Source organism: Erithacus rubecula (genome assembly GCF_903797595.1).
Source record: "Erithacus rubecula genome assembly, chromosome: 8".
NCBI classification, from domain to species: Eukaryota; Metazoa; Chordata; class Aves; order Passeriformes; family Muscicapidae; genus Erithacus; species Erithacus rubecula.
In genome coordinates, this window is record NC_136659.1 from 2624594 (window position 1) to 2636003 (window position 11410).

General features: G+C 51.3%; 2 protein-coding genes across 3 annotated transcripts; one reads left to right on the top strand and one right to left on the bottom strand.

The window, feature by feature from the left end:
• Window positions 1-1778: 1778 nt before the first annotated feature.
• Window positions 1779-2235, top strand: PRLH (prolactin releasing hormone; the record flags this gene model as incomplete). The annotated part of the gene is made up of 2 exons (XM_079310566.1): window positions 1779-1907; window positions 2081-2235. The coding sequence occupies exons 1-2, from the start codon at window positions 1793-1795 to the stop codon at window positions 2233-2235; spliced, it is 270 nt and encodes an 89-aa protein (XP_079166692.1). The 5' UTR covers window positions 1779-1792.
• Window positions 2236-3441: 1206 nt separating this feature from the next.
• Window positions 3442-6676, bottom strand: RAB17 (RAB17, member RAS oncogene family). 2 transcript variants are annotated; one of them, XM_079310454.1, is made up of 6 exons: window positions 6522-6676; window positions 5779-6035; window positions 4933-5084; window positions 4585-4710; window positions 4293-4386; window positions 3442-3943 (listed from the first exon to the last, which is right to left on the bottom strand). In XM_079310454.1, the coding sequence occupies exons 2-6, from the start codon at window positions 5933-5935 to the stop codon at window positions 3831-3833; spliced, it is 642 nt and encodes a 213-aa protein (XP_079166580.1). In that variant the 5' UTR covers window positions 5936-6035; window positions 6522-6676; the 3' UTR covers window positions 3442-3830. The 2 variants fall into 2 exon arrangements, with proteins under 2 accessions (XP_079166580.1, XP_079166581.1); XM_079310455.1 differs by having other exon boundaries at window positions 5779-5938; window positions 6522-6665.
• Between the last annotated feature and the right edge of the window lie 4734 nt (window positions 6677-11410).

Sequence of the window (11410 nt, forward strand, 5' to 3'; positions counted from 1 at the left end):
TGGGGCTATTCCCCTGTGTCCCACACTGCTCCTGGCAGCTCTCCCCAGCACTGGCTGTGCACAGGCACTGGATGGAGCCCTGTCCCAGGGCAAAGCCAGCCCCATATGGGGGTGGCAGAGACCTTCCCCCTGCCCACACCCCACTGGGGATGGTGTCTTCACAATCCTGCCAACACAGAGACATCCCTGCTTTGGGATGCCAACTGGTCCTCCAAGCTGGCACATCCAGCAGAATAAACATCAGAAATCTAAAATCCATTTAAAATGGGGTTGGGGAACCAGGGGGGGGGGGGGGGGGGGGGGGGATTTAGAGCTCTCATACCCAGAGAACAAGCCTGTTCTTGACAGCCCTTGTGCTCCAGCGCATTACCTTCCTCTCGTCTCTGTATTTAGTTTTCTGCTTTCCCTAAAGCAGTTTTTTTTGTGGGCAGTGGAGGGGAAAGGGTGGTGGTACCACCGTAGATCCCTGCAGCGTTCAGAGCAGCAGCACACACCCACCTGGAGCAGAAAACTTCCCCTTGTCCGAAATAACCCTGAGCCGAGCACGGGGATGAATATATTCCCAAACTACCTCCCTCAACCAGCGTGAGATAAAACGCCGGTCCCTTGTGAGTCACGAAAACACATCCCCGTGCTGATTTGATGAGAGGGGGCAGCGGGGAGGGGAGATGCCCCGGCTCGGTGCCCGTGACATCAGCACGGATCCGGCCATAAAAGCAGCGGCCGGAGGGGACTCTGCAGTCGCCACCTGGCTCAGCCTGGCCCCGGGCTCTCCTCGCCCCGGTAAGTGCAGCCCCGCTCTCCTCTCGCTCGGGTGATGCTCTCGTTGCTGGGTGATTCCTCAGCGCTGCTTCGCCTCCCTGTGTCTGTCCAGCCGGCTGGAGTGGGAAGGGGGAGGTTCCAAAAGTTGGTGGCGGCAGCAAATCTGAGCTCCAGGGAGCCCGGGTTGTGTCCTGCTCAGCACGCTGAGAACTTTTCCTTGGCAAAAGTGGCTGGAATTGGAGCTGCTGCCCCGCCGTGGCCTGCCTCGCCCAGCTTTGGTCCCTGCTCTGCTTCCTCTTTTCGGGGGCTGCAGAGACCCAGCCCTGCACGGTCCTGCTCAGCCCCTCAGTGCCCTGAAGTGTGGCACAGGTTATCATTTAACAGCTGCAGCCAGGGGTGGATGCTAAGGGTGTAGAGGTGGTTATGATCCATCCATCCATCCCTCCATCCATCATCCATCCATCCATCCATCCATCCATCCATCCATCCATCCATCCATCCATCCATCCATCATCCATCCATCCCTCCATCCATCATCCATCCATCATCCATCCATCCATCCATCCATCCATCCATCCATCCATCCATCATCATCCATCCATCCATCCATCCATCTATCCATCCATCCATCATCCATCCATCCATCCATCCATCCATCCATCCATCCATCCATCCATCCATCCATCCATCCCCCCTTTCGTGCCCTTGCAGCCTCTTCTTGCTGCAGCCAGCCCTGTGTTTCAGTGGTAGGGATCCCAGTGAAGATCAGGCTTGACCTAAGGCACTAGACTGGGATCAAAACCTGTTTTAGTGACCACAAGGTTTGTGCAGCTCATGTTGGGAGGTGATATTTTCCCCAGAGGTGTCAGCCCCAGCAAACCCTGATGCTGTCCCCAAACCCTTTGCTGCTGGCCCAGGGATGCTGTGGCACATCAACAGTCAAATCCTTTCTCTCCTGCAGTCACATCAGACTCTTCAGCAGGGCTCAGGAGACTTCACAGCCAAGTCAGTGCAGCCTGAAAGCTCTGGGATGAAGCTGGGGGTCATCTGCCTGCTGTGGCTGCTGCTCATCTGCCTGACCCTGCCCTCCAGCCAGGGCGGCGTTCTGCAGCGCTCCATGGAAATCAGGAGTAAGGAGAACATGAGTAAGGGACTGTCCCCAACCGACCCCCTGCCTCCAGCCCCTCTGCACCCCCTCAGCTTGTGCAGCAGCTTTTATCCTCCTTATCTCCCTTCCCTGCTCCCTGTTCGCCATCCCCCTCTCCCGGGTGCAGTGCCCCTTCCCCTCCACCCTCCTGACGGATTCTCGGTTTTCCAGACCCGGACATCGACCCCTCGTGGTACACGGGCCGCGGGATCCGGCCGGTGGGGAGGTTCGGGAGGAGACAAGCCCTGGCGGGGAGCAGCCAGCAGAGAGGCTGCTCAGCCTCCCACCCACAGCCCCACCCTGCCCGGCCGGAGCTGAACCCCTGAACTGGAGCTGACAATAAAAACCCTCCTCCTCTCACCCCTGTGTCCCAGCCTCTCTGTTCCAAAAGGCAACATGACCCCCAAATCTGCGTGGTCACCACGGTTTTCTGCCTGCCCTGGCAGTGTGTGCTGTGTGACAGCTCTTCACTCTCAGGTTTATCCCCTCACACCACAAGAAACACCCTAAAAATAAGCTCAGAGTGTGAGAAATGAGGTTCACTTTCCTGGTAGATTTCAAGAGCTTTAATAAAATACAGTAAGAGACAAACAATAAAGCAAAAGGTTAAAATGGTCGGGTGTTTTGGAGACACCTCTTAAATTCACCAGCCTGTTGTATATTCATACACCCATCACACATTTTCAAACTTTTCTACAAGCTATTTTCCATATTCCAGGAACTGTTTTACATGGCCATTCCTTGAGTCTGCCTTTTTAGAGCATGTGTGTTTCCTGGCTGTGGTTTGAATTTATTTTTCTTATCAGTCTTAATTTGAGCTGTGGTCTTCAATTTCTACAGATGGTAACTGGTATATCAGTAGCAGGTGTTTTTACAGGGTGTTATATAACTAAACAGGCAGTTCACTTACTACAAAGACACTTTATCAACCTATGTTACTCCTAAAGAAAACTATATCTTAAAAACCATTTCAACACATATGGCATCCACCCTAATATTTGCCAAAAGCCAATCCCATAACAGTATTTATAACAAGAGGGACCCAGTTCCCAGGTGTATGCCACAGTGTGCCAGCTCCCAGGGGTGCCCCTGAAACCTTCATTTCTGTGAGCTGGGGTCAGACACAGCCACCCCATTTCTGTGAGCTGGGGTCAGAAACTCTTGGGGAGAATGTGATGCTCTGCCCACCACACTGCCATGCCCCAAAACCCCAGAGATTACTGCCCTGCAGAGAGGGTGAGTGGTGCTGCCTTTGCAGAGAGCACAGGTGTTTTTTTTCTCCTCTTCCAGCCAGTTCCCACAGTGGACTCATGATTGTGCAAAGGGGAGGCCCAGCAAGGCACAGAGCACTCTGACAGCACACATTGGCTCTGGCCCCTTTCTGGCTCAGCCCAAGGATGGGCTGTGACCCCCTGTAATGGGGTGGATGGGGTAAGGAGAGCATTGGCTCTGGTTCCTGCCACCTCCAGGCTTCCTGTGGTGCCCTACAGGCTGACATGGACAGGATATAAAACAAAAAACAACACACATTTAGGGCAATATTCTCTTTATTTGCAGCCTGGGTGTAAAACCACTGGGATCTTTGCTTTGGGAAATTAAACCCTCCCTTTTCAGATGGAAAGGGAGCTGGAAGAGGTGACAGCTGGGGGTGGGGGATGTCACCAGTCAGGGTTGGTGGCAGTGTTCCTGGCAGACTGTGCTTTTCTCTGGAAATGGAAGATTGGTGGAAGAAACCCCTGAAGATCTCCATGCTGAAGATGGTGCTAAAGGGTTGCAGAGGCTCCAGGTGCCCAGGATGGGCTCTGAACTGGCTTTGAGACAGAGAGGTGGCCAGGCTGAGCTGTCCCTGCAGCTCTGCGTCCCCCTGCTGTGTCACTGCCCCTCGTGGAGGTTGAGTCCAGCCCTGCTGGGTGCAGAGTCCTCAGCTCCTGCAGCACCTCGGCCTCGCCCCGCTCCCACTCAGGTCCACGGTCGACCTCCCATGTGGGGATGGCTTGGATGCATTCTCCTTTTCCCTCCTCAGGAGCTCTTGGACTAGGAGGAAACACAAGGCAGAGAAGGGCTCATTTCTCCTGTCAGTGGCTGGGGTGCAGTGGCCACCCCATGTCCCACCCCAGGGGACCCTCCCTCAGCTCCCTGAGCAGCTAAGCTGGGGACACCATTGCACCTAGACTGGATATCAATGAAAAATAAAATTGTGGCTCTGGGAGGAGGCCTGAAAGCCCTCTCTGACACTGGAGTATCTGGATGGATCTGTCCATCCTTCTGCCTTAAGGCTGGACTGGCTGGTATTAACATCTCAGTGACAAGTAGGAGCAATGAAGGGGCTTGGGACCATGGCTCATCTGCCTCTGCTCTCACCTAGAGCCATCCCATAACTCACCCACAGCCATGAAGACATCAGTTACTTGATAGTTGGATTTTGCAGATGTCTCCTTGAACAGGAGGCCTTTTGTTTGTGCAAACTCTTCTGCCTCCTAAAAGGAAACAAGCAGAGTTATTCCCCTGCCCCCTCTGGGCCTGCTTGTTTAGTTTTATGGTGGATTTTCAATAAGTGTACAGAGACTTTGGAGGTGTCTGAAAACCTCCTAAACTCTTGGCTTTCCTTGGAAATTTTCCTTGGATGTATCCCAGTGCTTTCTGAGAGGGGTGATGAGGGAACCCCAGGCACTCACCTCAGTGGTGACCTCTCTCTCAGCAGCAAGGTCTGTCTTGTTGCCCACCAGAGCAATCACGATTTCATCAGGAAGGAATCTCTTCTCCAGCTCCTCTAGCCACAGCTTTGCTCTGCTGAATGTTTGCTGGAGAGATGGAGACAAAACCACCCAGTGGTCTGGTTTTGATTTAATCCCTTTGTCTCAGACCAAGCTGGCTGGGTGGCACCAGACCAAAGAGGGTGGGGAGGTTTTGATTGCCCCTCTGAGGGAAACACCAGCCCTCAAACACATTTAGGGATAAATCACCCTGGGATGGGATTCATGGCAACAGAAATCACTCCTGGGTGTGGCATGGTCCTGCCTTACCTTGTTAGCAATGTCATAAACGATGAGGGCAGCGTGGGCATCCCGGTAGTAGAGGTGACACACACTGTGGTACTTCTCCTGCCCTGCCGTGTCCCAGATCTCAAACTTGACCGTGGCCTCCTCCAGCTCCAGTGTCTGTGTGAAGAAGGAGCCTGCAGGCAAGATGCAGGGTGTGTGTTCACTTGGAGCAAGAGCAGGGAGCTCAGATCCCCTGCCCGAGGCCACACCCATCCTGAAGGTCCTTAATGATGTTCTAATGCACAGAATCCAGGGGGGGACTTCTTGTGATCACCAGCAGTGGGCTGAGTGGCCCTTCCTGGCAGCAGATTTGGGTGGATGACACCAGGCTTGATGTTGGATAACTCTGAGCTTTGCAGAATAGCCCCCAGATAGAGAGACAGCTCCACCTCACTGAGATGTGAACTGGAATATCCATGGGAAGGGCTCCTGCTGGAGGGGTGCCTCCATCCTTTCCTTCCTTCCTGGCTTGTGCACCAGCCAGAGACAAGGCAGAAGGACAAGAAGAGAAGCTCCACTTTGCCCCACCAGCTGGCTCTTCATTTACTGGTGGGATCACAGCCTCTGTGCCTGCTGTGCCTTCTTAAGGCAAACCCAGGTGCATCATGTAAAATGAATATATATAATGTCTAGGTGCTGTAGGACCTAGGCAGGGGGAAATGGGCTGCAGAGATGTGAAGGGGGAAATTCTGGCTTTTGGGGAAGCCTGCACTGTGTCCCAAAGTGGGTCTGTGCTACTGCAGGATGGACCCAGCAGCTCTCCTGCCTCCCACCCTGCTGCAGGTAAGTGCATCAGGCCTGCTCTGCTGCCCAGAGCCCCTCACTCACATCCCACGGTTGGCAGCAGCTCCCTGAAGTCATTCCTCACATATCTGCAGGCCAGGCTTGACTTGCCCACGGACATGCTGCCCAGCAGCACCACCTTGTACACGAAGGAGGGACAAGGCCCCTCTGGGGAGGTGCCTGAGGTCACTGTCTGTGCCATGTCCTGCAAGGAAACCAGCTCTGCTCAGTGCACATCTGCAAGGGGTCCCAGGATCAGCTGAGCCTCCTGACTGGCAGCTGGGGCTTGACTCCAAAACAGGCTGGAATAAAATCAAAACCATTACCATAAGCTGTGAATTTAATGCATCAAAGCATCTGCCACTGTCAGTTATGACCAGAAGGTGGAGATGTTTAGGAAGGAACTTGATGCCAGAAGCCTCCTTGGATGTGGGCAAGGAGATTGGTGCATCTCCTTTAACAGGGGGAGCTGGAGGGATTTCCTGGCAGAGGGAAATCCCTTCTGGCTGTGTCTTGCTGTCCAGGACAGCTCCCTCCCCAGAGCCCTGGTGAAAACTTAGGCTGATGTCCCCCATTTATCCTGGCTAGAAGTTACATCAGGAGAACCTCAGGATGAGAGACCCTGGCCCAAGCAGCCCTGAGGAGCAGCAGCACACAAAGCAGGTGACAAATGCTCCTGGATAAAGACTCCCAGACAAACCAAGCCCCTAGAGTGCCACCCCATGTCACCCTGCTGTCCCCAGAGATGGCAGGGAAGCACAGATCCAGCAACAGTGATTGCCTCAAACCTGGCTGGAAGAGAGAGATCTGCTGCAGAGCCTGGTCGGTGGGAGCCCTCCTGGGTGACAGGGTGACACAAGTGTCCCCTCCTCCCAGCCCTGAGCCAAGGAAGTGCCACTGCCCTGCTGCCAGTGCAGGGCAGCAAACAACACTTTGCCTTGCTCTGCCCTGGTTCCTCCTTGCAGAGCTCCTCCTACAAAAACACTCAGCACATGAGGACAGTAATAAAGGAGAGGGGAAAGGTCACTGCTGGGCTGAGCAGGATGCCAGGGTGACCTCTGCTGCAGTGGGGGATTTCCCTCCACGTGGAAGCAAGCCCTGGTGAGGCAGACAGCAGGGATCTGCAAGATTTGTAATAAAGAACTGGTGTCATTTCTACCTGGGCCTCAGGAATCTGGCTGTGGAACTGGGTGAGCAAGAAGTGCCTTTACAGAGACACCTACAGCAGCACCAGCAATGGAGCTCCCTGCCCTCTGCAGCTCCCTGCCCTGACAAAAGCCCCTTGTTCCTGGGAGCTGCTCATCCCACGTGTCTCCTTTCTTTTGCCTGTCCTCCCTCTGCAATCTGGCAGGCTCCAGACCTTTAATTCTTCATTAGGGCTGTCATTAAGAGTGTTCCTTGGCTGAACCCAGGTCTGTGTCTTTAGATCCAAGTCATTTTTCTGCTGGGATGAGACAGGCTTTAATCCCCTTAAAAAACACAGGTAACATCATCTCTCCCAGCTCATGCAGCCCTGTGATGAAGAGCAGGATCACAGTTTGTGCAGAACAGCTAGTTAGTTGTATTTTTTCAAGCAGGAAAAAGATAAGCCCTGTGGCACAGCATACATGGGCTCCTTAGGGTATTGATTACATACATTTGCTTCTTTGTAGGCTGGAAACAAGACTGCCATTCATTCTGGGCAGTTATTGTCAGTGATAAGCCATAAAACTCTCCAAGAAAACAAGAGGCTGCTTGAAAACTACTCAAGGTTGTCTATATTAAACAGTTGCTCATCATTTCCCTCTGCTGCTCTCTGTTCAACCTTAGAAAGATGGGTTGATGCTGGAACAAAACTCACCTGAGATTTACTGCAATGAGTTTTGTCAAAGCTCACTTAAAACAATTTTTTTCCCCCATGTTAAAAGGCAGAGGCTGAGTCTCCCTTCCCACCTGAGGAGGATGGCAAAGAAGCAAAACAAGTGGCTTTGTTCTAACTCAATGGAAAACAGTGGAAATGGTGGGGGCTTTGTCCTCTTTTTTTTGTTGGAAAAGGAGAGTCCAGAGTAAAACCCTGCACTTGCTGGATAAGGGATCATGGGAAAAGCATCCAGATATCTACTGCCATCAGTTTGGAGAGCAGCCTGGACAACAGCTGAGGTGCTGCAGGTCCTCTCCTTTGTGCCAAGAGGCCACTCTGAGGAGCAGGGAAAGTTTAACCTACTCAGATCCAGTGTAGTCACAGAAAACAAACCAATTTCTCTTCAATCAGCTGCAAAAACCCTGCTGGTGGATTTAGTCTTCAGGTACAGTTTAATATTTTGTGAAAGCTGTGTCTAGCAGAAGATATTAGGGGCAGGCTTGCTTGATCCTATACTTGTCTTGAAGGTCAGTTCCCAAACAGCCACAACACCAATCATTTCTCACCTCCTAATGGAGGATTAAACATTGCTGCACCCAGGGAATTGTGCTCAGCATCTTTAGCCTGGGTTGGAGGGATCCTGCTGTATTTATTGTCAGGGGATAAGCCTTTTCTTTCCAAAGGAAAGCTGTAATAAAAGAAAAGCCATGCATACCTTTGGGGACAGAGTCACTGAGAAGTCTTATTTAAAACCCTATTTAACTTCCTGGGAAATTGATGTTGTTTAAGTGTAAAGATGTCTAACAGGTATCTAAGCTTTTCTAGGTCCTAATACCATCAAAGCCATTTGCTGAGTTTCTGCAGGGGTGCAAGAGTGAACCAGAACAAAAATTACTAAGCACCTCAGAAAAATTATAGGACTTCAGCACTTAACTGTATAAGTCTGCACTATTTAACCCTGCAGGTTTTGGACATGATATTTCAGGTTATTTCAGATTTAGATACTTAACTTCCCCCCTTCCCCCCCAAGATAATTGTCATGCACCTACCTCCCCAGTTAACTTCTGGCATTCAGCTCAAAGAACTCCTCTGCTTTTGGGAGCCTCCTCCTACTTAAGCTCTGGCTTAAATAAGAGAGTGGCCACTCAGAAAGTTCACTTAAGGTAGGGTTACCAGGGGATACAAAAATCCCAACTGCAGACACGATGTGTAAATATTAGATTTACACAGTGATGATTTCTCAGAACAAGCAGCTCCCCTAAAAGCCAAGGGGAAGGGAATAAGGATCATTAACCTTATTGCTGTAGGGAAGTAAGGCAGCAATAAATGGGACTGAGACTTTCCTAACAGCTCTGGGAGGATGGGGGTAGGGCAGAGAGCTTCCTAAAACCTCTTCTCTTGGGCAGGGAATCACTGAGGACCGTGCCACCCCTTCGTGCCTTGGATGTGAGGCTGCTCCATGAGCATGGGAGGATTTCCAGAGCTGCCAAAGGCACCTTGGAGAGGGTGCCGGTGGGGAATTCCTGAGAGGGAGATGCCTTTACCTTTCCCGAAGCCTTGCTGTGCTGCCAGGCTTGCAGTCCGTGTGTCAGGGCTGACAGGAGCCGGCCCCACCCGTGTGTCCGAGCCTCGCCGTGCCGGGAGCGGCTGAAAGCGAAAGCGCCGGCGCCGGGAGCGGTGTCGAAGGTGAGGGAGGCAGCCCCAGAGCAGCGACCTTTAGACCTGACACCGGCTCTAAGGGCTGGCACACAGCCGAGACAGCACAAGGCTGTTGGCACAGTGGCCGTGCCCCCAGCATCCTTCCATCCCTCCCTCTATCCCTCCCCATTCCCAGCTGGGGTTTGGTGGTGGATGCATGGGTGGACAGACAGACGGATGAAAGGCTGGGTGGAGATTTTCCTCCTCCCAACAAAAAATCCTAAGAGCAGCCCATCTACCGAGGAAATGGGGGTAAAACCCCCCCAAGGCTTGAGGATTAGGGAGGGCTGGGTGTCATGGCATATACAGGATCTGTCCTCTCCGGATTTTCATAGCATGGCAATTTCTGCTGACCAACATTAGACCTGGCTCAGATAACCCAGGATTGGGATTGCAAAGGGGATTTGTTTTGTGGGAGAAGATGTGCCCACTTGTCTGGAAAAATGCTTCAGCTGCAAAACAGCTGCTCCTGAGTTTGGGAGGTACAAAGTGAGCAAAACCTGAGCATTTTACTGCCTGTTAATTAAGGTAATAGCAGGTTACCCCAGGCAGCTGGGGCTCAATGTTTTAAAGAAGGCTGCTCTTCATAAAGGCTGAAGAAACCTGCTCTTGTTTAATACCTTGAGAGAGAAATCACAGCATGTTAAATGGCACTGGGATAACAGGTCTGGAGTGAGAATGGGGAAATCTGATAATTAAACATCTGAATAACAACAATTCTGTGTTTCTGACACTCCTCTCGTCATAGCCAGTGTCTTTCCTTCAAGTAAGATATCTGGAAGTGAAACAAATTCAACAAAATCTAGTCCTAATGGTTACAGGGAACAGGCTGAAAAGCAGAAGTCCTACAGGAAAGCTTAAAAACAATATCATCCTAGTTTTGAAATGAAAAAAATGTGTCTTGTGACTTCCAAGGCCTAAACACTGCAGTTAATTACTTCCCATTTCAGTGATGAAGAGCCATGTACACTTTACCTTCCCAGGTCCTACCCATCAGCTCTGCAGAAGCTAGAGCTGGATTTGGGGATCCTTTGAACACAGTTCCTAACAACCCTATGAATATATATAGTTTTTCCAGCCCAGAAGCAGTTTAAAGTGCTCCCACCCCTTCCTTATAACTTGTTTCCCAGAGGAGCTGACTTAAAACTTTATTTTTTATTTCTAGGGCTTTGGATTAGTCAGTCCTTCAGTGTGAGTCTCTGTGACCCTGTGCAGAGTTGCAGTGGTACAGTAAGGGGGTAGGAAGATGTTTCAAGATTTTGGAAGAGCTGAGTGTGCATACCTCGTGCTGGGATCACAGCAGTGATTTTACCTGCTGGTTTGGACCTACAGGCTCTGGTAGCATCATGCACCTAAATTGACCACCTAGTTTTCAGTAGAGAAAAAGGCTGTGAGGCTTTGAAGCCTTATGAAAGGATGGCTTTGTCACTGCTGAGTGAAACCTCATTCCCAGTTTGTGCTGCTCTGTTGTTTTCACACCAGTCTCCCCTGCCTGAGCAGATGTCACACCATAGAGGCCTTTGTGAAGGGTTTTATAAAAGATGGTGGGGGTGAGGTGCCCAAACAAAGTGCAATGGACTGGCTGGTGTAAATGCCCTGGAGGCCTCCAGAGCCCAGGGAGTGATGTGGTCTGGGATAGCTTCCCCTGGAAGGCTCTTCTGCAGCTCCTGGTGAGCCAGACCCCACTAGAGGGCACAGCTCATCTACCATTTAAGACAGTCTCATTTCTGAACTGGGCAGCCAAACAGACACCAGTCCATGGGAGATGGACTGGGATCTCCTGCCAGAAGTGTGGATGGACAGCCAAGCTTTTCTTGTTCTTTGTTCTTCAGACAACTGGAATGTGAACATCTCTGATAAGCACAATAGGGATGCACCTCGCTGTGCTTGTGCAGTGAAGGGTTCCTCACTTGAAATAAATTTAACTGGCAAAACTGGGTTGTTTTTCTGAGGTTTAGGGACTGCATTTCATTTAACAGTCACCTCATGTAATTACCTCGTGAGAATTTGGAAGGTGGGTCTGGCCACAGGAGTGGTGAGGATCAAATACACCTGCAGCCCCTTGTAGACCTTTCCCCACTGCTCCACCTCAGCCTTTTTATTTGAATTTTAACCTTGAAGGAAAGGCTGTCAGTGGTG